Here is a 24758-nt window from a genome sequence, read left to right as displayed (position 1 = left end):
GGTCGAGCACCTTGTGTAATGCCTACGGAGTCCCTCTCCCCCCGGAATGTCACTCCCTCATTCCCTCATTCGCATTTGAGCTTTCTCCTTTTGAGTGCTGTTGCCAGCGTTTTCTCAAGTGTTCTCTTCACATAATGCGTGCAAATAAAGGCATTTGGAAGACCATCCCCACCCACAGCCCTCCAGGACTTTGTCCGAACAGGCCAGGCCCTAGTTCATACCGTGTTAAATGGCTGCGAAGAACTAAATACATATGTGTATCTACATATGCAGCACACATCGGAAGCAGAGAAAAGTTGGCATGGATCGCATCATTAATCAACTGTCGAGTGCGCTGGAGCGGCTGGTGCTCAAGTTCACTCACAGCGCTTTGCCCTGATAAGATAATTGAATGATACAACCAAGATACTCGGAGATACTCGTATTGCCCTCCCGGCAAAATGAAGTCATTTCATTGAGGAGCAATGATGGCGAGGAGTCAACGCTGGCAGCGAATGATTTGCAGCAAATAATTATTCCAGAATGATGTCAAACATTAAGGGATTCCTCTTGACTCATCTTGCACTCGGAGAAATCCACACCCCTGCCTTGGCAATCCGAAGAATTAAGGCTGCTTCCTTGCCAGGAGACTGGATGCATTCATTTGCTTAATGCAAGCGAATGACGACGAGTGCCACAATAATTTCAAGTAGAAGTAGAAGACGTCTCTGTGGCCCGGCAAGCCTTTGCATGGCTGCCAGTTGATGTGCCATAGCCCAAATGCTCACTAGAAGATAAAATACCCCAAATTGATTAAGCCAGAGACTCAGAGACACATTTGGTGCCCTCGATGGGGCCTGTGCAACTGTTACCTAATACCTTATAGCATTTTCGAGCGCCCCGCAACTCCTCCATGCCTTTGGCAATCAGAGCGCCACTGGGCAGCTGTCAGTTGTCGTCCGGGTGACAAGTACATGTGTCATCCAGCGTTAATTAAACATTCCAATTCTGAATGGGCATAAACTGCACAGCTCGCTCCCCATGCAGTTTAGTCCCGAGTGCCCTTTATCCTCCTCGAACGCCCTGGTCGTCCTGGTCCAGCTTCGACCCTATTCCCAACTGGGAGCCGTTCGTTGCAGTCGGACCATAGACGTACTCGCCCAAACAAGAAACAAGAAAGGAAAGTGGCAGCAGTTCTCAGTTCGCATGTCAAACGGCATTTTAATTAAAAGTTCAGTTGGACTCGTAATCTCTCCAGATGCTGCTGCCCGTCGGCGAGTTACATAATTGCCCTTGATCCGCCGTATGATTGATGCTGCTCGGAGTTCGGATGAGAGATGAGAAATGAGAAATGAGATGAGAGCATTTGAGCGCATCATTAGCCGTGTCGTCCACTCTTAAGATGATACGTGGCTCCTTTTCATTCACTGAATGATAAGGGTATGCGCTCATGAGGCGTACGCTATGAAGTGCCAGGAGAGCGAAAGTGGAACTGGTATTGCCCGTACATTGCGTACAGCATTTCGTACAAGATAGAAGCGAAACTTAAATGTGTGAAAAATGGCAGCTATCTTGAACTGTCGCCAGTCGACAATTGCGAACAGTTTTTCCGTCGGCGATTTTGCTGACACTTTTTATTGCTCGCCAATTGTATGCCGCTCATTTGCATATGCGTGAGCATGAATTTTGATGGCCGTGCCGATGGGTCCATAGAGGAGAGTGAAGAGTGGAGAGTGGAGAGTGGAGAGAGGAGAGGAGTGGTGTCCCAAGGTAAATCGATTCAGTCGATGCTGCTGCTCGCTGGCAGGGGAATGGGAGGGCAAAGGCTTTAGGTCCATTCGATTACCTGCACCGGAATCAGTGTGGAACGAGACGGGACGGGACCGCGAATTGGCGAGGTTGCTGGCCTCGGGCCACGCCTTGCAGTGCCATTACTAAAGAGAGTCGAGTCCTTTGCCTTTTTAGCACAGAGAAAGTTAAAAAACGAATGTTAAAAGTTGAAAAATTGAAAAGAAAATCTGAAAGAGTGCAGAGTGAATAAAACCAATCGACTTGCGATCTCCTACACGAGCCCATGCGAGATCGAGTGGTCGGCAGCCATCAGGGAGCTTGCTGGACGACCGACTGTGATGCGACTGCTCCCCTCGTGAACCGCTGACGCCGGCTAACGCTTCTCCAGTCGCCCGCCGATCTGCCCCCGCGCTCTGCTCGCCACTCCGCCGGAGCATGGATTACTCGCAGGCCCAGAGCTTGATGCTGTCCTTTCTGTTCATTCTCAGCGCGGGTGCCAATGCCAACGCCAATGGGGAGGTCATATTCCGCATTGATCCGCTGGGTAAGAGTTATTTTGTTTCAAATTCACATTCATTTCATGGTACATTTAGTAGGTTTGTTGAATATCAATTTACCTGTCCAACAGCTGCACGACGCTGAGTATTTGGTAGTAAACTCGGTATCAGCTGAGATAATCCGGGTAGCATTCGTTTAATATTTGGGCTGGGTAAGAGGCGCTTCGCTCTGCTCGGAGTCCACAAACAGCAACAGGACGGGACGGTTGGCTGCTGATTTTTGGTCAGAGGAAAAGCTTGGGAGGACGCCGACTAATCCCAGCTGTTCACAAGAGCTCTGCTGACGTGTCAAGCATTCACAGTCATCAGCGCAGACCTGCGGCATACACATATTCCTAGGCGCCAGCAGCGGGAAGTGCTTATGAGTCCTTCGGTGGCAGATAGCCAAAAACTTTGCGTCCGAGTGTGCGCGTTTAGGCGTGGAGGTATACGGGCTCCTATATTTGCACAGGACAAAACACGCTCATAAATTTTGTGCTGGCTCCTACAAGTTCCGAGCACAAAGATGGATAAGTATCTGCAGCGACTGTGCATGGTGGTGGGACCACAGCGCAACAGCGGCCAGCGCAAAGTTTCAACAAAGTATTAAAAAAGCTCGTAAAATGTCATAAGCTTTGTATCGTAGAATAAAAACAGTCAGCCAGCACAGCACAGCACAAAAGGACAAGTAATGCCACAGTCCTGACTACATTTACATCCCTCTGCCTTTCCCTTTTCCCTTTGTGTTCCTCTCGCATTTAGTGTACGAACTCGACACTCGGCGGTGCGCTTTCTTTCCCACGAAGTTCACAGCTCTCGAAACATATCCATTGTGCAGAGAAGGAGTTTGCATGGGAACAGCATGGGTATCCGTTCACAAACGAACCAAAAGAACGCGCGTTGATGATAATTATCTAACTGCCACTGGGGCATGGGGCGTAAAGTGTGTCCCCCAACCTTTAATAACAATAATCTGTGGCTGCCCCACGCTGACATACGAAATGCGCAGAAATGAATTGATTCCATTTGTCGATGGCCGAAAGCCTGAACATAGGTATTAAATTTCCTTTAATTAGATTTGTTGGGCCACCGAACAGAACTGGGCAGGAGAGCCGGCATATCAGTGACATATCAAGTTTTATTGGCTGAAATGGGATGAAATGGGCAGCCAGCACGGCTGTGTCAACAGAAGCGAATTGCCATTTATTGTTCGGGGCAAAATGGGTCAATAAAATCCGGAAGCGACGCATTCTGTCGAACGCTTTAGTCGAACGGCGACAGCGACGGGTGGGGCCGAATAGATCATGGGGCCGAGAGGAGAGCGACAGGAGCAGCCCCAGAAGAAATCAGACGAACTCAGAGTGAACGGCAATGGCGCAGAGGGCACAAAGTACATGGGGATAAATCAAAACATATTAATTTCTTCTACGCCATTGACTCGGGAACGCCCGATGACAGTTGCTTGCTCGTAGCGTAGTTTGCCCCGTTGCTCTGGTCGGTTGATTGCTGAACATAGAATTGAACATCGGGGCCCACAGCCCACAGCCCCGTCCCAGCGGCTCTGTTGTGTGCTGCCAGCAGACCAAGAGCAAATCGCAGTGACAGTCAAAATGGGGCTAAGTGGGTCCACTGACGCGGAGACCAACTAGTTCCCAGAAACTAGTTTGGCTTAGGAGCAAGTTCCGCTCGGAACTCATTGAAGATTGAAAGGAGTTTCGCTCGGAAGGCGCTCGGCGTGGGCTCTATCCGAATGTAGTCCCACGACTACTGCCCGCGTATATCGGCTCGTTTATTGGCACTCAAGTCAATGCGAGGGGGAGTACAGCTAAGCTGGCTCCGGGCCCCGATTGCACTTACTGCTCATCAAATATTTACTTTTCGCTCGCCGTTTCGCTCGAAAAGTGTGCTGCTGCTCCGCTTGATGTATGTATCTAAATTTCCGGCAACTGCAGTTTGCGTTGCTCGTACTCTGGCCCTGGCATTTGGCTGAGAATCAGCATGGTTCCGCTTATTTGTAGCACTTACACTTGCTGAATGGCAACGGAATGTATTTGAGATTCATTTTTTAAATCATGTAAACATGATTTACTTCGCTTTCCACTCCTACTACATGGAGCTGGGGCTGAGCTATAAATAATTCAAGTACGAGCACAACGGCCCGAGATCCCTCCCCTTCCAGTCTGCAACCCTCTTTGGGGCTTTGTACCGCCGCAGACATCCATTTTTCATATAGTCGTATATGTTAAGATACAGATGGCAACTTCAGAGTGTAATGCCATCGCTTACACAAATTTCATGCCCTGACAGTTCGAAACGTAAATGAGGAGTCCCCTCCCAGCCACAGCCACATCATCGTTGACACCGCTACCCGCAATGAGTGCGGTTCGAGGAGAAGACCCCATTCCCGTGGCTTGGCGAGGGACTCCTTCTGCGTCGCTTTCAATTTCAAATCAAATAAAAAGTTTTGCACAACCGCCCAAAAGCTTCACGTGCTTGTACGTACTTCCGAACAACAGGCAGACCCACCCACATTCACATTCACATCCCACATGGGTGGGTGGTGTGTGGCTAGGGGTGGGTAGCAGCAAGGTCACAGGGACTTTTCGTTATTCTTATTGTTTTTCGTTTCAGTTGAAACCTCCGGCGGCAAACACTGTCGCTTTAAAATGTGCACCTCTCCGGCGGCAGCTGCGGCACGTGATCTCTGGGAGTTGAGGCACCAACAGCACACAGCACACAGCACACAGATTTTATGGCCAAGCGAAGCCAAAAGTTTATGGCGCTTCGAACCAGAGCGACTCGATTACTTTGCTGAAACGGCTTCAATAAAAACTTTGGGGATTTCTACAATGCTGGCGACCACCAAGACCTTTAGGAAACTAGTTCAAGGACGAGAAAGTTAACTCAAGCATTTCTCTTTCCCTCTGATTAGTTGTTGATATCATCGAGGTATCAACCTCTGCCTGCAAAACCATTCACACAATGCACGAGGACCATAGTCCTGATTGTCCCTGTGCCCATTGCCGCATTTACCCGAAGAAATAATTACGAACGGCCCCAAAACTGTGGGTGGCTGGACAAGTGCCCAGCCTCCGGCCCACAGAAACGTCCGTCCCGCCTTTAACGGGTGGGGGGAGATCGGCATTTGAATATAATTTACGACTCACCATATAAATCACACAGACTCCCACAACCCTTACTCGGGCCACAGTCGTTGCCGGCACGGCACCCATACGCCCGGGGCAGGACAGTCGTCAGGAATAAACCAAATCGTTCGCGCACTCACCGAACTCATTAGGGATAAAGCGCTGGACACGAAGCGAACGGCTACATTATTCTGGCATGTCCGCCGCCCCGCGGTCCAGCCCCACAGCTGATGGATGTGTGTTTTACGCCATTTCGTGTGCTCTTGTAATGCAGCAGCCTTTTCCGCAACCCTTTCAATTAGGTGGACATTGGCGATGCTTTAAATGGGAATCCTGCTGCAGGGTCTTAGCGGTTCAAAGACACCAGTATGCGATGCAGCAGATGAGTCTGCAGCGATAAATATCCTCATGCTGTCCGAATTAACAGGAGACTTCACCCGACACCTTTCTTGGGGCGAAAACGCTTTTAAAGTTCTGTTTTCAACTCGACTGACGTGCCCAGGAAGAAGGGGCTTTCCAAAGCTTGGGTGTTGGGTCCTAGAGGACCGTTCTTTGCATCTACGTACACCATCCGCGCTGTATTCGACAGCACCATAATTAAGACCCAGGCCTCCCATTCCGGCGGATACGGTTAAGGAAACATCAGACACTCGCGCAAACTTAAAGATTAAATTCAAATTAAAGATTCGCCCACACGGACTTTCTTAGAATTTTTGCTGGTTGATAACTTTAAGGCGAGGGAACCCTCAGCCCCTACTTACTTTTAATTGCGAAAATGTGTTTCCCTCTTACTGTTTCTTACAATGGCATTGGCCCTCGGTCGGTTCACTCTCCTCGTTCGACATGCCAGACCGGAAGAAGGCATGGCGGTGGCCCTCTGTATAAAGCTATCTTCATTTCCCCTGCTCCAATACGAGCCTCCACACCTCCCACACCTACGAGTGCTCCGCGTTGTTTGCTCAGGTGGAGAGCTTTGGCTCGGGAGTGCGGGTTTATTACGGGCCAGGACCAGGAGCAGGGCCAGGGCCAGGACGCTTGCTTTCATTGTAATTGGGGGAAAGTTCTGGCATGCAAGGACGGGTGGTCCTTTTCAATTTAGTCCTTTGTTTTTCATATCATCAGACTAACAATGAAGGACAAGGAACCAACCCCCTGCAAAAGGCCCTTCTGCTCTCCCAAATGAAGCTGACTTGCACTTGTTTGGCTATATATATTTCTCTTCCATACCCCCATCAGATGATGGGGCCTTTAAAATTATGCCACAGCGATATTTCATATCATACATCACTTGTTCCACAGCGCTACTCTCAGCCACGCTGCGCACATATCAGAAGGCGTCGTGTGACTCGGACCAGGTGGCCATTGCCTGCCCACGAGGCACCAGCATTTCAATTGAATTTGCCCAGTACAACAAGTTCGTGGCGAAAGGTAAGTCAACATTGTTCTACACCTTTTCGACGCATTTACTCAACGTAGTGCACATGTCCGTGTGACTCCTAAATTTCTTCCAGATGGCTATACCATTGAGGAGCTGTGTCCCATTTCTGGAGCCGCCGCCTCCGAGATTCGTGGCAAGGCAAGGCACCTGCTCCGGGGATCCATCTTTGGCTCATCCTCACAGAAAGTTCCTGCCAATCGCTACGTAAACGGCGGCTATGGCGGCTATGGTTACGGAATGGTCATGGCCGTGCCGTCCGCACTGGATGCGCTCACCAGCACTGGGACAAGTGCGAGTGCAAGTGCAAGTGGCTCTGAGCTGGAGCACTCCAGGAGCACTGTCAACTCTGCAAATCCCGGCAAGTCCTCCACTGGAGGCGAGCTGCCAAGCCCCGCTGATACGGGTGATGATTCGCCAGAAAATTGCATGTGGCCGAATGCTCTGCAGGTACGAGTCAACAAGAAACTACAGCTCTCCCATTCAGTTTGGTTTATTCATGATCTGAGATGTAATTACTTAGTTACTTTCCCCATTTATCACATTCAAGAATCTTTGAAAACGACGCCGCATCTTGGCGGGACCCGATTATCCAGGTCGCCTCAGATACGGTTACGCCTCCTTTGTGTGCTGCACGTGTCAATGCGCCAGTCTAGCTGGTCTGTCGAGGCAATTTTCTACATTCCGAATTTCACTTCCAATTCATTAAACATTTCGGCTTCCATTTCCCTTGTTCGATTGGGTTGGCTGCTGATTCGCTGACTAGGCAGCAGACAATACGAATTTAAGTTCAGGGCAAATTCCACAATAGAAAGAACAATGGAGGAAAGCTTGAAACTCTTTTGGTTTAATTTTAGTTAGCTGCCCAAGATGGCAAGATGGCAAGATGGCAGAGGGGTTGGGACTGTACACTGCTTCCATACTGACGTAGGCCAAAGGTTGCCTTTCTGTCGAGCCAAGCCAAGGACCTCAGGACCTCCCACGTCATCTCCCGCTGTGCCTGCAGGAATGCCAACATGTCGTTTGGTTGTCATTAGACGGACAACCATAAACAGAAGTTTTCCAGTGCAGAGCTCGGATTGATTTGAGTACCACAGCACATCATTTGTCGCATCTTTTCTGTTTCATGGCGACCATTGTTTGTGACGTGCTGACGTGATGATGTTTTTCCCAAATTTTGTACTCTTCTCCTCTTGCTTTTTATTGACTTTCAATGGCAGCAGTCGAAATTCCAATGTACTTACCCGTTTGCAGCTAGGGCAGTATATTTCCATTCACCTATTTTAATCGTGAATTTTATGTACTTTCAAGAACAATATCCAAGTATACCCGTTTGAAACGCAAGCATTGATCTATAATCTCTTTGCGACTGTTGAAGGTTTGCTTACCGATTTGCACCAAGAGCAGCAATTGGGAAAATTTGTGCGTGTTACAATACACAATGCCAGCAAGGGTCGACCAATTTGTTCGACGAACGAACAATGCAAGAAGCGTAAATATTAGCGGAAAAGAACCTACAAATAAGTGCGAATCCTAATCGCTAAATTCATAAGTTTAACAAAACAGTTGAACACAAAATGATAACGGAGAGAATTGCCACGGTTCGTTTATGAAACTTGCAGGCAAGTTAACATCCGTTATCCATAGCATCCGCTTTGTCTCTTCATCTCTAGTATTCGAGTGCCAGCCGAATATTGAATATTACGCTCATGCGATTGGTCTGATTGGCGAAGAATGTCTCCAATGTTCCAGTGCGTTTTCAAACATATGTTTCGCGTAGGGAAGTGCTCCTACCAGGCGCGGGTTCAACAAAAATTGCATAAGAATCGGTCGAGCCGTTTAGGAGGATATAGATGCATATTCAGATACTTTAGTACCAGGGAAATTCAAGTGGCTTTGGCTAGACTGAAGCTCGTTTGTGGCACGTTTTATTTCATTGTAAGTTTCCGCTAAGGGCGAGCGGAACGAGGAGGAAAAAACGAAATGGAACACAAACGGTAACACTTCCATTACGTTTCTGGGGCAAATATTTTATTTCAATTTGCAAAGTTTGCAATTCAGCGCAGAGTTCTGCAGAACTCGTTGACTTTTCGGCGTCTTCTGTTTGCACCTTAACGTGGAGCAGACAGAGCCTGGGAGGTGAAGAAGTGAAGGGGGAAGGCAACTAATGCACGGATTGGTCTGGCTCCTTACTTTCAGTACTCCCTGCTCCAGACGGTGGTCGAGGCATGCCAAAAGAAGAAGCACTGCAAGTTTCACGGATCCCCGCAGTTCTACGGACTGGGAGCCAGCGGAGTGGGCGACTCGTCCGGCACCAGCAGCTATCACAGCAGCACGGCCAGCTCCAATGCAATCAGCAACGACCCCTGCCCCAAGCGTCGCAAAATCGTCGAAGTCGCCTACAAATGCCGCCCATGTAAGTCAGCCACCACACACACACACACCCTCGAAACCATCCCTCCCAAGTTTTGTTAAATTCTCCCGAATTTATTTGCGCCCGAGGGGGGATCCAGGCGAGAAAGGGGGACACGTCAATGGGCAGAAAATGCGAACCAAACACGATACACCGATACACCGATATCCATGTAGCCGGGGGTTTCTGGGCTACCTATTGATTCCAGGGGCGGCGGTGGGGGAATACCCTCGACAGCCGGAATCGACACATAAACGTCCAACCGAAAAAGTTAAATAAAAGTTCGCCGGGGCCAGGCTTCGGGCTGCGCCCTGAGCAGAGCTTCCCCTACACGCCAGCTGACAGCGAGGACCGGAGGTAGGAATGGGGAGCAGGTAGCGGGAGCGGGAGCGGGTGCCCGGAGTCGGGTGCTGTTGTCCCGTCGCTGAAAGTCGGGGGGAGCACAGCATGCATGTTGGCTCCTATGTACGGGTGTACGAACTCGTACATGTACGAGTATAACAAGTTTAGCGCTCTGTCGTGCGTTCCAAAAATCCAGTGAGGCGAAAGGGCGTCCTGGGTTGGTGGTGTGTTTGGGGGCTTTGTTAGAGCGGAGCGGAAGAGACGGGCCAGGACGGGGATTGGGACTGGAACTGGGACTGGGACTGGGACTGGGACCTGGCAGTCCATTCGTCTTTGGACGTGCTTCGTGGAACACAGAAGAACTTCGATGACACAAAATTAACTTCCATCGGTGAGCAGGGCCCTGAGGAAGCAGGGAAGCAGGGCGCAGGGCGCTCGCAATTGCAGTGAATGTTGCGCTCTTATTGTACGAACATTTGAATTTCAGACCTATTATCGGATGGCTGGGTGGAGCGGCAGGCATATTTAAGTCAGATGCAGCACGAGCACCGTGTCTTTCAATTACAAAATCGTCGAAATCGTTGATTGCTCTACAGGGGTTGGCATTGTCGTTACCTCCTGTCCCCCTTCCCTATCCCTGTCCCTGTCCCCCTTCCCTATTCCTGTCCCCGTCCCTGTTCCCTTGAATGGCGTTACGTCAAGTGACTAAAGAGAAATTCGCTGAGTCCATTTAATGAGTTCGCAAAGAAATTGAACACTCCCCATTCCCCATTCCCCATCCTCGGTGTATTTATAAGTAATTTGTTCTATGAGTATCTGCAATTCGCACTTCTGTACCGGTTTTCAGATGAGTTCCGCAGCAAAGTTGCCTGCCACAACGACGTTGCCCAGCTGGAGTGCAACCCGTACTCTCGCATAGCAGTGTACAGCGCCAGTTTCGGGAGGACCGAGTACGAGAGCATCCAGTGCCCCCAGCCGCAGGGGGTTCGCGAGGAAAGTAAGTTCTAGCTTGGGAGTTCTAGCTCTGAACCCCATTGCCTTTCATCAATCATGGCTCCGACAGCACACTGACACTGATTCCTGCCTCTTGCACTTTACTTCCCTGCTGCTATTCCCGTATGTAGCGTGCCTCGCCTCATACGCGACAGAGACCGTCATGCAAATTTGCCACGGACGACGACGATGCAATCTGGCAGCTGACGCGAATACCTTCGGTACTCCGTGCCAGCCCAACTCGCGAATGTATCTGAAGGTTGTTTACACATGTGGTAAGTAGGACACTAGCACAAAAGAGGGCGCAGGGGCCTGATCTGGGAGCTTGGGGCGTCCCATCGCATCACATGGAATCTGGGCAAAAGATTGATGCCTGGGGCTGCTCGTTCGATGCCGCCCCGACTTGGCCGCTTGATTTATGTACATCACTTAAGCCACTGCCTTCCCTCCCTGTTGTCCTGTTGTCTAGTGCCAAAGCAAGTGCTCAAGGAGAGCAACGACTCTGAGGTCGAGCCGGACGAGTCCGACGACTTTGAAGGCGACATCAACGACCTCTACGATGACGAGCTGATCTACAAGGAGTCGGAGGCGATACCAAAGCTGTACGGCAATACCACAGCACTCGGCAGGCGCAACAGCACCACCGGGTCTGGGCCTGGACCTGGGCCTGGGAATGGACCAGGAACCAGTACTAATCCTGCTGCCAACCAGACCATGACGAACGGCACCCTGGTCGCAGATGTGGATGGCAGTGGCGTGAACCCTGTAATGACACACAGTGCCGACTTGAGTCTAGAGGGTAAGCCATTTTTTAACAGCAAGACAATACACAGCACTGCCCACAAGTCAGGCCCTATTCTCCAAAATGCAAAGCGTAAATACGAGTAAAATCAGCCTCAGATATCCTTCGGACAGACATCCACCAACCAGCATGAACCTAATCCCACCCTAATCCCTTTTACCCACCCGCGTGGGTCACAAACTGTCACTAAAAGCGTCGCAGACATTCCTAATGGCGAAATCTGATTTTCAAATAATATCCAACGTCGGGGAACCTCCATGCCATTGTGCTTCTTTTTGTGGGCATATAGCCTGAGCGAGAACTTGTGACCCTAAGACCTTAAAGCACCCTTAATGGACGGAGGCATTCCCAGCTTTCTGTTTAAAATTGTGTCTTCCATCCCATCCGCAGATGACCAGGAGCGGCTGTACTTTTACCTGCTTATCATTGGGTCTCTTGGGGTGCTCTTCTGCATCGTTATCGTTGCCACTAGACTCGTGTTGCAGAAGCGCCGGGGCCTAGGCCTTGCAACCAACACGCACTCCAACTCTTCGAGCAAAGGAGGCGGCGGCGGTGGCGCAGGAGGCCTTGTCGAAGAGACGACAATCCCGAGCGGCTTTAACGACACCATCTCCGAAATAGATGCAGACATCGACCTGAGTACCCCAATACCTGTGCCAAGTGTGTCCAAGAACGAGGTGAGTGACCAGCAATTAATGTGATGGCTCGTTCCTCACGCTCCTCCGATGCTCCTGCAGAACTATTTGACCTACGCGCCGGCCAGCAGCTTGTATGCCAGCCTCGGTCCTGGCTCTGGGCCTGCCACTGGGTTGATAGCAAATCCCCTCCTGGTGGGAGCGCGGCAGTCGCCCGACCTCATCGGCATATCCCCAAGCACCTTCGGGGCGACGAGCAGCGCCAGCGGCGGCCAAGGCCCAGTCGCGGGAATTCTGACGCCAGCCATTGTGATTGGAGCCAATGGACCAGGAGCTGGCATTCCCGGCAGCAGCTCCATAAGTAAGTATGCCCCCATCCACCTTACACCACAGAAATCTCCATATATTCACACTCGGAAGGCACAATGGTACCAATCACTTCGCTGGCTCAGTACACGACGGCGCCGACAATCAGGGGCGGCTATATCATAAACACTGAAGGCATGCCCATGGGCATGGGCATGGGCATGGGCATGGGCATGGGCATGGGCGTTCTACAGCGTCAAACGAATACGCCCACGCCGCCAGCCTCGCTGGCAGGAGGTTCGCCGGCGCATCCTGCGTCACAGCAGCATCAGTCGCCGCTAAGTATGACGCCGCTCAGCCATGTGCCCGGGCCAGCCAACTCCACGCTGCGCCGCTCCAAGCCGCCCATGCTGCAGCCACAACTCTCCTACGACGGCACAGCCCCGCGCACCTTGTCCACCGGCGTTGCCGTCGGATCACAGTTCTACTACGGATGACAGAGCACGCTGGACTGCGAGCCCCATGTGTACACCACATCAGTGAGCGTCGCTGTCGCTCCTCCCATTGTCAGCACTCAGGCGAGTAAGGACCTGCCCGGCCATCAGTCGCTCGGAACCCTCGAGCGTGCAAAAGCTGTGCCCTAGCCACCCGGGCCCGGGGACACGGGCATTTCTGTGCGAGGCATCAACGACAATACGAACAAAATCCTAGCCAGCTCCTCACGTTTGCCACAGAACGATGCGGATGCAGACCAAGGAGTGCTCTCCTGCCCGGCGTTTTTGGAATTTTGTGGAGAGAACTGAGGCGAGAAGGCGTGTTTTTTGTATTTAAATATGGACGAGCTTCCGGTAACTGTAAATACCTAATGAATGAATGAATTTCGAGATTATAGCCCATAGCCCATAGCAAAGTTACATTTAGCAAGAGATGGAAAAGGTCTGGGTGGTGGGTATGTGTGTGTGTTCAATTCGTGTCCGTGTTCCTGTCCTCTGTGCTCCTGCAAAGAGAAGGATGGTATTTGATCGGTCCTGCTTCTGTGGGGTGCCGCCAAAATTCCCTTAACTTTCCACGCTTTCACGCATCAAATTATTTGCACCGAATAAGTGAAAGTAAATTGTGCGGCGTTCATTTGGTGTTATCAATAATGTAGGGACACACATAAGCATAAACATATTGCCTACAAACAGGCAGACACGGCCGCACCACCCCACCCATATCACATCCGTCAAGCCAGCGGGAGCGGAGGCGGCGTACGTGAGGCAGGACCGAGAACTAATGGCTGGCGCTTAGGAGCAGCAAAATACTGCCACACACTCGCACTCGCACTCGCACTCGGACTCGTAAACCGTCGCACACCCGGACAGATAACGACACAGCTCCCCGCAGATTTGCGGAAACAAAACACGACTCCTCATAAATGTCGAGGCCTATGCCTGTGCCTGTGCAGCCAGAGACAGAGTCGAGTATGCAAAGTTGAGGAGTGGAAGCTGGCTCTACGCCCGAGTCTGTACAGCTTGTGCGTGCGTGTGGCTCATTGTGAGTCTCAGATTAATGCGATCCAAGTGTATGAGCGTAATTAATATCCGGCATTACTGACCGACCTTAGACGAGTCTGGGAGCCGGGCAAACGAGCTAATGGATTGCTCATACGTGCCAAGGTGAGTCGGCGTCTGCACGTGGGTCATATGTGCGCACCCGGAAGTAGCGTGGATTCCATGAATGGTGTGCCGCACTAGTAGTGGTTAGAGGGTAGAGGGTAGCGGTATAGACAGCATTATAGCCCATAGTCGTAGACTTTTATTTAAAGATAGATCTATACCGTAGGCAATTTGCTTCACTGCATTGTCCGAACGTTGCTGGCATGCACCCTCAACGACGAAACACTGCCGTATCTTGCACCCTCTGGTGTATGGCTGAGGGGTCTAGCACTTACGAGTGGACCGTTCGTCAGCCGTTCGTTAATCTCCTCGCAGTCGTGCGTATCTCATCGTGTTGTTCGGTTTGGGGGTTTTAGTTTCGAATGTCAAGTGCCTTCCTAATTAGCATTTAAGTGTGTACTCACCATGCACGAGTACTGTAATTCGTAGGTCGAAAACGAAGGAGCCTGCATTTAGTAAAATGTACATACATACAAACATAGCCTGCAGCCTGCAACGGAAATAACTAACCGAATGGATGGATAGATGAATGGATGGGGATGGTCCCATTAAGGTAGCTCAGTTTAGCCAATATGTAAATAACACTATCACTAGAGCAGTAGGCATAGAAATGGGAAACACAAATACAAACGTTAAGTATGGTGGATTCGAACATCCAACAGATTCCATTAAGTATGTAACACCCAAGGGACGTGGTTCTCAATGGGACAGCAATTAATCAAATCAAATCAAATCACATGTAAATAAATTATTCGTGTCAGTCCAGCCCAGAAGTACATGCATACAAAAATATAGATGTACATGTGTTGTATGTACACAGGCTAAGCCACAATGAATAACTCGTATTCGTGTATGGAAATGTTCAAAGGGAAAAATAATACACATGGTACATACATACATGCAGGCACACTATTGACCATTGAATGTGGGGATAATTTGCGTAAATATCTAATTAAAGTTGAGAAGAAATAAATGAACGAACACACACAAAAATATGTATAGTCATACGAGTACAATTGTAGGTAAACTGTGAAAAGATTTTGGTTCCCATTTCTTCTTATGTACTGTACATTTTGTATGTTTCTTTTTAACAAAATAAATAAATGAAATACTAACTTAACCAAGTGTACCTTCAATCGCGGGAAAAGATCAATTTGATTTCAGGGGCATAACATGCTCACACTGGTCCTATATCTTAGCTATCAGAAATCCTAGTGTATGAAACTGACTGCTCTATTTATACCAAATTGGATCCATTCTCTGGACAGACTAGGGCTAGATTTGCCCATGAAATATTGGTGCTAGAATTTGGGTTCCAATTCATGAGCTGGAGGTGAGTATACAATAATAATTTTCTTCTTGGCAACTCCATGGGTGTACAGGAAAGGGGAGTTAGACAGCACAAAATCTGTTTGAGCGCTGCAGAGAGAAGAAGAGTTTCCCAAACTATTTGATTAAATTTGTTGGGAGCGAATATTTATGGGCATTGCATGAGCTTCGGCTGCTAATTGGTTTATAAATTAGATTTTCAACGCAAAATTAAGGCAGCCATCTCAACCAAATAAACACACAGAACTTTCGAACAGCGGGGTAATCAATATTTATTGCGGGCCAAACAAAGCAGTCAATGGGCGAGGGCTCTAGCGTCCCTTCGTTACAATGAAAAATCCAAACAATTAAATGTTTAAAAGAAGACTAGTATTTACGTAAGCTCCAACAAATTGGATGGGTAAGAAAATGCTTCTATGAATGAACTACGGTCGTAAATAGAAATTAATACACACATGGAACGAGGGCTGGCTTGCCTAAGACCGAATCGTTCGATCGAGCTGCGACTCAAATAGAGATAATGTTACAAGTATTATTAATTAATTTGCCACAAAGTCTTGCTCCTTTCTGACTCACGTTTTCTGTCAGCAGAGGTTTTTCCTAGCGCAAGCTCTCTCAGCCACCGGCCACATGTGGATGTAATTACTGTCGAGTGGCAAGTTCTCTGATTGCACCTTGTGAATGGGATTTCCAGTGGGTGGCATCAGCACGCAATCAGGGAGAAGACTGTGGCGTGTGCTTATGACGTCAGAGGTCCTTCAAATTGGCCAAGCTCATGTTCAAGGCCATGGGCATGCACTGACCACACGCAACTTTCGACTCAGTACGACAACTTTTTCAGCTTCAAACTTGCAACACGCCAACACGCTTCGTTAATTACATTAGTTCGCTTTTGGCACCTTTGCTAGTGCGGTTTCATCTGCTCATGGCAACTGATGGCGGATGGGGGATGGCTGATGGCTGATGGCTTTAGGTGAGCATATTTTGGCACTCAGCTGAGGGGACCGAATTCATATCAGTAATTTCATTACGCCAAGAGGGTCGAGGTCGAGTAGTTTTGTCTATGGCCTCATCTCAGGAACAAGCCGTCTCTCCTGTCTTTCCTTAGCAATGTCCGTAGCTTAGTTGTCGCTCGCTTTAATATGTTCCTAAATGAAAATCGATAATTCAGAAGACACTTTTCGCATGGATCCCACTGTGCATACTCCCACGCGTGTTTGTCGTGTTTTTCTCGTCATTCTTTGCCTTCCAACAAAATTTATGATAATTTCCGTTCCTTTGTCAAACTTTCGGGTAATGCAGCAGCAAAACTCTTGGCTGGGCATGCACGGAAGTGGCGGCAAAATTCTTCCCATTCTCTCCTACATGGCCGAGTTGGTAAATTGATTATTTTCCCTGTGACCTTCTCTAGCCTAAAGCGATAAAGATTGTAGATGTACCACTACCAGATGTGCTAGTTGAGTCTTCCTAGTACTAGTCCTAGCACACTATCATATATTATTGTGCTCTCCGAGCTCTGAGTTAGCCAACATCCATGGAGGTTGGCGTTTATTTAAGACAAACAAATACTCCTGCAGTGCGAAATGTGTCAAATATGAACAGATAACTTCAAAACTGATGGGTGAATAGTGAATGCACAGTATTGGGCATGCAAATTAAAATCGCAATGGTTTTATAGCCATCTTACAATTAGAGCAATTCTCAAGGGACTTGATATTAATTAGGACAAGGAGTAATCCGCATAAGCCTGCGGCCAGGCGGGGCGTTTTGTATACGCAGGGTTTTATGCAAATAATATTCTACCGGGCAGTACGGGGCTGTAAATTTGCACTTTATTCTCATCATTTTTTCACTCTCGCCAGTGTTCTACGTGGGCAAATCTTGGCGAAAAAAACAAGAGAAATGATGGGAGCTCAGCTGCAGAAGTTCGTCCGTCTGGGCTGCGACAGATCTACTTTAGACCCCGAGTACTCTTGTGTTGTCCCTTGGACCTGCTGAATAAAATATGAGCTCAAGCCAAAGTTCTGAGCGCTCTTTTCGTGCTGCCCATCGCTGGCCAGGTACTACCTCGACTGCAGCAGACTTGGCTGCTTGCTCTTGCTCCCGGGTAAAAGTCCTAGATTTACTGTTTGGGTTTCTGTGAGCACCTCCCACTCCCGCTCAACCTCCCCCTGCCGCAAATTGAATGCTGTTCAAATAATTTATCTAATTTTGACCACCGCCCTCCCTTTGGCACGAACTTGACGTGTGGGTTGGACCACTGTTGGCTTCGTCCAAGAGTCCCACATTCCCACTTACTGCTGACGGTACGATGTGCTTTTTGCTTCCCTTTCACTTTTAATACCCTACGAAATGCTGCACTCGCAGTCCGAGAACAAAGCGAACTGTACGAATACCCTTTTAGCACCTTCCGAGCGAGTTTCGGCCAAAGGAGGAGGCAAAAGGAGCCAAAAGCGACCTTTGTGCTCCGTTTTGCCCGCCTCCAATTTTCAAAGGATGCTGCTACCAGGTCGGTGGAAGTGGATTTTGATGAGGGTCGGGTCACAATATGTGCCATTTACGTATTTTCAGATGATTAGGGAAATAATGCGGACAGCAACTCTATAGGGCAGGTCGGGTAATTAAAATATATTTGATTTGAACGATATTTTTTACGACTCTGAAGTCTTCACCCAAACCATTCATCCATGCACCAGCTCTAGGATATTTGTGTTTCAAGGAACCGACTCGGGCTATTCACCGAAGATGTTGCAAAGACAGCCGACATGTCACTACCACTGCGATTGATGCCAAATCAATTCCATTGGTCAACTGACTCGTCTAGTCGGATTTTCTAATCTATTTCCATATGCTATCATTATAGTAAATTTGATAGTCCTTCTTTTACAAACTCGTTACAAAGATTCTCATTAAAAAACATAGAGAATCCAAAATACACATAAATACATACTTATGTTAATGAATATATGTATGTATGTATGTACAAAGGCCATGAGGCATGTACGTTGTGTTTGCGACTCGAAGGCATTATTCCTTTGACATTGTTCTGTTCTCCCTGTTTGTGCAAGAGTCACAAAAGCCAAAGAGAGGGGGATGCCGGGAACCACTTTCCTTGTGAAGCGAAACAAAAGACAAAGCCAACTGAATGAAATAAACGACTTTGTTTATCTGGATAGGATCTGGATGCCCGTGGGGTTTTGGTAGTGGAGGCACCCGCTAGCTTCTGCAAACACTTCTTGAGCGGGGATTCGCCATAAATTAACGCACTCCTTTCTTTATTATCTGCGTAAAAATACTCGCAATAATTTGTACATACATACATACACATGTATGTATACATATATGCACTATACATATGAGTACGAGTATGATGGATGATATCAGCAGTAGATCCCGGTTCATCTAAGGAGCCATCAATAACGAAATTTATTCGTTTATGCACAACTTTCCAATTGAAACGAGAAGGGATGTGTGAGACGCTTCTAACGCGACACAACTTTTATACCCGGTACTTAGTTAGTATATCTGTAACTTATTGTTTTTTTTTCCAATTTTACATTTTACATTTTACATTTTTTCTACATATGGCATCTACATCTACTCCTAAATCTACATAACTTCTTACGCCAACACGCTCTTTTAGCTCGCCCCCCACGCCTAGAGCCGCACACTACTCGAAGAAGAGTGAGAGAGAATTTGCAAAACATAAGAAAAAACTTTTGGTATTGTTTTATCTTCACAATTGTGGCTGTTGGAAGATTTTCGCATTTTGCGAGGGCGAGGCCAAATTTTGAAATACACTTGTAACAGTGTGAGCATACGGAAGTCGGGGTGCAAAACTTGGTTGCCCCGTCTTTGATAATGTCTGAACACTAGGCGCTTATAATGACAAACAGACGGACAAACAGACGGACGGACAGACAGACATATCTGTATCCACACGGCTATTGATGCTGATCCAGAATATATATACTTTATGGGGTCGGAACCGTTTCCTTCTGTGTTACATACATATGTACATCCACTTTTCCACACAAAAACATTATACCCTATTTACTCTTCGAGTACCGGGTATAAAAACCGAACCATCAGTGCATCTCTTGTGGAGAGAAACTAAAAGTATGATGAAGGGAGAGCACAACTAAGACACAAGCCCAGTAGCAGCTTTCCTCATCGCCATTCCATATGGTTCACATGGTTGCTGCCTATTTCTGAAATTTAGCTACTCAGAAAGTGTGTGTGCCCGTCGAATGGATTACTTTAGCAATTAGAAGATGGGGGAAATAGTTTACACCGGCTCACAATGTATTCTTTGGTGCACAAACGTCAAGTTTGTCTTTACCAATTAGAAGGGGAATACAAAGGAAATGTCTGGGCAGTTGTCTTAGTTCTACAACAAGCGAAGGGCTCGTCAGATGGACCTTCACTTCCAGAGGAGTGTAGGAATGGGGGGAATTATGTAGCTCCATGATGATTCTTTCCATCTGCAAAGAACAACGAAACTCAGCTCCTGTGCGGAGGGCCCCTGATATTACGCCCTTTTGAGTTTTCGCTCTCGTTCGTGGCTCGGCTCTGCGCGCTTTGATGGACTTCTCGGTCGAGCACACCCTTCGATTTCTTTACCGCAGTCAGAGGCCCCTTTTGGCAAGGGCACTAACATTGGCCAAAGCCGAAAGTGTGCCACCAAATGCATGTTTGGACGAGATGCGGTCACAGCTTCTAAATGTAAGCTCTACCCGAACCGGATAGGAATCTGCTACAAGAAAGTTTCTTAAGCGCTGTGCAATCTGCCGCCTGCAATGCAACTTCATGTATAACTGCAACGCTTGACTGCAGCAAGGTTTCAGCAACGACAGTAGGAGGATATGAGGGCACAAGTGCTTTTAATTTGTTTTCCGGCATAATTGGGCAACTTCTGAGCAACCAGCAGACGCACACACAGACATACATACACACATTAGCCCCACAACAACATATGGCGACCGGCACTTGCCACCCGGCACACTTCCTCGAGTTAGACTTGAGCGGCAGATACGTTCTGCCCCTTCCATGGCACGTCTTCATCATCCAGTCCCACGCCCACTGGATGTGCTTACCCTCGGATAATTACTTCAAATGCCACAATAAGATCCACGCTTGGCTGCTACCCTTAGCATAATTAATAATACAGGCGTGACCCGACAGAACCGTCCAGCAGTCTGCCGCTCTCCGGGACCTTCTCCACTGGGCTGGGCTTGGTCTCGGAGTTCGGAGCTCATGCGTGTGTGTTTGGCGCCACTGCATTATTTATGAACTGTCTGGCGTCCGAGGTCGCCATTGACAACTTGTCGTCTCTTCATCCATGACTTTGATGGGTTGCTAATGGGGCTGCGGCTGCACGACGGTTGGGTGGAGGTGTAAGAGGCATGGCATGTCCATGGGCCATTCGACACTTCAGTTCGCATTAGCTGTGGCAAACGCAGATTGGGTCAATCATCGGTAGACCGCAGACTCCACGCCCATCAGCAGCATGAAGAACTGGTGGCTGCCCGTTGGCCAGCGGGCCAGACCTTATGGCAGTCCGTTGAGGTCATCAATCAAGTTTGCTACGGCCAGGAGCTGCGCCTGCGATGGAGCAACAAATGTCCCGAATGTTATGGCCGACGATACGTTGAAACTGCTACAAGGCAATAAACACAGAATTGCGCATACGACATGTTGCACCAGAATCACCATCAGGAATGTGCCGAGCACCGAACAGAACAGGAAGAAAGCGAAATGGTCACACGGCTACTGTAAGTCTGCCCTGAAATTTAACAATAAAAAATGTTTATTTTACATTATGCTGGCTGCGAAGGAGGCTGCGTCTGCGACTGGGCCGGGCTGGACTTGGCCGGGAAAGAGGTCATTTCGCTTAGCTTTTATTAGTGTTTTTGTTCATGTTTTATTGGATTTATTTTTTATTTTTTTTTATGTCTGCAGTGCAAGAGCCAGGCCAGACCAGGCAAGACTCCCAGTAAAGGTCAAAGCGGTCAAAACATTCGCGTTTCCGGACTCTCAGCCCCTCCCCAACTAATTTTGAGGATTGTATTCGCCTTTTAAAGTGAGCTTCGGTGTATGTTTTTATATTGGATCTGGATCTTGCACTGCATCTGTCCAAGCGGTGGTCGAGTTCTTTCGAATTGACCAGAGACATATGTACATTTGTATACACATTTATGTATGTATGTACATAAAGATATGCATCCTGAAATGTGCACTACAACTTTGTTATGCAACAAATGAAACTTTGATTTGTTGCCGGGAGCTCTGGTTTATGCAATTGTGTGTTGGGGGAGGAGCAGCTTGGCCACGTAATCCCTGTAGGGGGGCTTTGTGTGCCTTCATTCGGTGGACAGCCAGTATATTCCAACCACGATGCAGCTTATGCACAAACAATTGTTCGAGTATATTCCATAAATTCTAGATTTCTCCTAATAACAACTAAGGTCAGAATCAACGTTCTGTGCTACTTAGGAGCTGTGGTAATTCTGAGTGCTTGAGCCACTTGCAAAAGTTGTAACATTCTGAATCATCAATCAGGATCAATGCGAAATTTCAGCAGTGTAATTAACCACATAGAGGTCTCCCCGGGGCCGTAATTAAATTGTCGTGTTTTGAACTGGCTGAGGGCAGAGCAGGGCAGATACTCGTACAATGATCGCTGGCCAATGCACTAGTGAATGTGACCATAATGTGTCATCAGGGAAACTTTTCTGCTGGCCAACTTTCGGGCAAGTTTCTTGTACACTTAAGGCCGAACAAAGCGGTGAGTCTGGGCGGAGCTGGAATTAAATTAACACAGAACTGTTGGCAAACTTTGTCCAGAGCCGCAGCTCTCGAGGACCAGCAACGAATTCTGGCTGGTTGAGCGTGACAGTGGACTGTGGACTCCAATGTATTGCCAAGAACCTGAATCATACCCGACTCGCAAGACGACAAAAAACTTTTGAAACCTTTTCTCGGCACTGTCTTTTGCTCTGTTGGCGCTGCAAGTAAAGCACATCCAAAGGACTACTTCGAATATCTGCAGTCTTGATATATTCTATTGTCTGGTCAGGCAGGAACAGCAGCATTGATTCATATTCTCCGAGGGTTACAACTTAATGTAGGTTTTGGAGCTGAATGAATAATGCCGCACTCGTACTTCATAAGGACCTTGTACTTGTGCCTTCTCCCCTTTGGGATGGTATGCAATGATCTAGAGGGCCAGAAGATCACTCGCTTGTAATAAAATCAGAAATTTACTCGCCTGGCACTTAGCATAACAAAGCCCGCCCTCGAGGGCTGCCACACTCGGATGGGTGGTCTGTGGGGTGCCCGCATATTGTTTTGCACACTGTGCGAGCATTTGCATATTTTGTGTGGCGCATTCTCATATATTGGCTCAGAATCCTGCAGCCTTCATTTAGCTCATCCCCAAGCCCTGCACGAATAAATTAAATTCTCAATGCAATTCGAGCGCTCGTCCATTCCATCCGGTGTGTCCACAAAGTTGCGTTATTTTAATGAAATCGATTTCTGTGAAATCACAAAAAAGAACAAAACCCCAGGCCAGACATGTTCGACACTGACTTTGCTTTGCATGCAGATGGGCAGTGTATTTTTTAATGAATTTTAATAAAATGTTGCTCGAATATGTTTGAGTAGGGCAAATCGCAAGGTGACATCGACAAGCAAAAGGGGACAGGAGGCAGGCCCATGGTCCATGGTCAGGGCAGGGACCGTGGCCATTAAAGTGATTCACGAATATAAAAATCCTGCTTCGGAAATCATTTTTGGTTTTATTTTGTTCGAGATAAGCAAAATGCCATCTCCAATAAAAAAGAATATAAAATTGTCATAAAGAGCATGGCGGGATGATGCCAGAATTCGTGAAGGTGCGCACAGGAGCCCCAGTAGCCCCACAGCAACGCAAAATCAAATCAATAACGGCGTCTCGGCGATGTCGCTGCTGCTTTTATGATGCTTTTTACAGCGAGCACGCGTGCCACAATTTGAGCATAATGCCCCACACGCCGTATACGCAATATTTCAATAACCTTCTGTCCCTTAATTGCTCTGTGTCGGACACAAGTTGGCCCACTCCACTGTCTCTCCTCTCCTTGCAGGAAATATACCAAAACCAACATCCTGAGTGCTTCACTTCACTTCACCCAAAGAACAACCACATAGAAAGAGCTCTCGGCCTAGAGCCAAATGACCAGCCGGTGGCACATGTACATAGATGCACATGCCACACACGACGACATTCATTTCCAGGGAACCCTTCTACGTGACAGGTCTGTAGGGAACTGCAGGGGCTTATCACAGCTGTCGACTTAAAGCGTGGAAGAAACTGTTTAGTTTATGAGCTGGCACTCCGCTGGGTTCCGTGGGTTCTGTCAGAGCGAAACCTTAATAAATTACAAAATGTATGCGCACTTCACAAGCGGGACAGCGGAAGCGGGAGTCTGAGAGGATCTGGCACCTTCACCCAAAACATTCGCCCGTGAGAAAATAGTCATTTACATGCTGAAGTTTTCGCTCCGATAAACACTGAACACAAACAAGGGGTTAGGGATTTGCTGTGGTGTGGGACGAGGTACGAGGGGCGTGCGAGCAAATGCGCAGCGTTGCAACCGCTAAAAATGGCTAAAAATATTCGTTTGCATATGCAAAAATGCTTTTGAAGGACCTGGTTCTTGAACACCCGCCCTCTGCCACCACCTCAGCGACTCGGCCTGCACCGTACTGCACAGCCAAGGCACCCAAAGACCGCTGCCAGCTCTGAGGTGTGGCCTTTGTATGGATGATGCCACTGTTGCTGGGGAGGACTCGCACACACGAATCTGCATATCTCTGGGCCAGCAATTAGCACTACCCGTGCACTGGTGTAGAACTCGCAAATAATCACAAGATAACTCAAACCCCTCTTATATGTACACACTTACCAGTATGCAGTCATATTTACTAATATTTTATCACAGACCCAGCACTCGAGTCCCCCTGATTCACCCGATTCTCGTTCAAGAAGATTCATCCAAAAAAATGAACTACATACAATACACATAGGAATATGTTGGACAGAGATTTGCTTTCCATTGAGATTGGTGTCTGTGCCACAGGGCAAGGAACACTATCAACAATAACTGAATTCTCGTATTAGACTATCTACTTGGATGGATACCACTCTCAATCCAACTCGCAGCCACAGCTGGGCGGGCTGAGTATGTGATTTATATAAAGTGAGTGGGTGTTGTTGTCATGCTCTGGCACTTCGGTGGATATGGATGCATCTGCTTCTGTCGTTATGATGGAGCTGTCGATGATGGCTGATGATGTTCCAGACAGGGTGCAGGCACTCTCCGCCAGTGGATGGATGCCATCAACTGC

The 24758-nt window shown here is 48.2% G+C and overlaps 1 protein-coding gene across 2 annotated transcripts in view; it reads left to right on the top strand.

The window, feature by feature from the left end:
* Positions 1-13276, top strand: part of LOC117897796 — a 28142-nt gene extending 14866 nt beyond the window's left edge. Inside the window, exons 1-10 of one of the 2 annotated variants that reach the window (XM_034806846.1) lie at positions 1982-2314; positions 6752-6880; positions 6964-7337; positions 9087-9303; positions 10490-10639; positions 10767-10910; positions 11105-11434; positions 11828-12114; positions 12175-12433; positions 12493-13276. In XM_034806846.1, the coding sequence (XP_034662737.1) occupies positions 2206-2314; positions 6752-6880; positions 6964-7337; positions 9087-9303; positions 10490-10639; positions 10767-10910; positions 11105-11434; positions 11828-12114; positions 12175-12433; positions 12493-12875 (2382 nt within the window). In that variant the 5' untranslated portion in view covers positions 1982-2205 and the 3' untranslated portion in view covers positions 12876-13276. Of the gene's footprint in view, positions 1-1981; positions 2315-6751; positions 6881-6963; positions 7338-9086; positions 9304-10489; positions 10640-10766; positions 10911-11104; positions 11435-11827; positions 12115-12174; positions 12434-12492 lie in introns of those variants that run through there. The other variant, XM_034806845.1, reaches the window with a different exon arrangement.
* Positions 13277-24758: the final 11482 nt, after the last annotated feature.

Source organism: Drosophila subobscura, chromosome O (genome assembly GCF_008121235.1).
Source record: "Drosophila subobscura isolate 14011-0131.10 chromosome O, UCBerk_Dsub_1.0, whole genome shotgun sequence".
Classification (NCBI taxonomy): domain Eukaryota; kingdom Metazoa; phylum Arthropoda; class Insecta; order Diptera; family Drosophilidae; genus Drosophila; species Drosophila subobscura.
The sequence above is the reverse complement of the archived record's forward strand: the minus strand, read 5'-3'. Positions and strand labels throughout refer to the sequence as shown.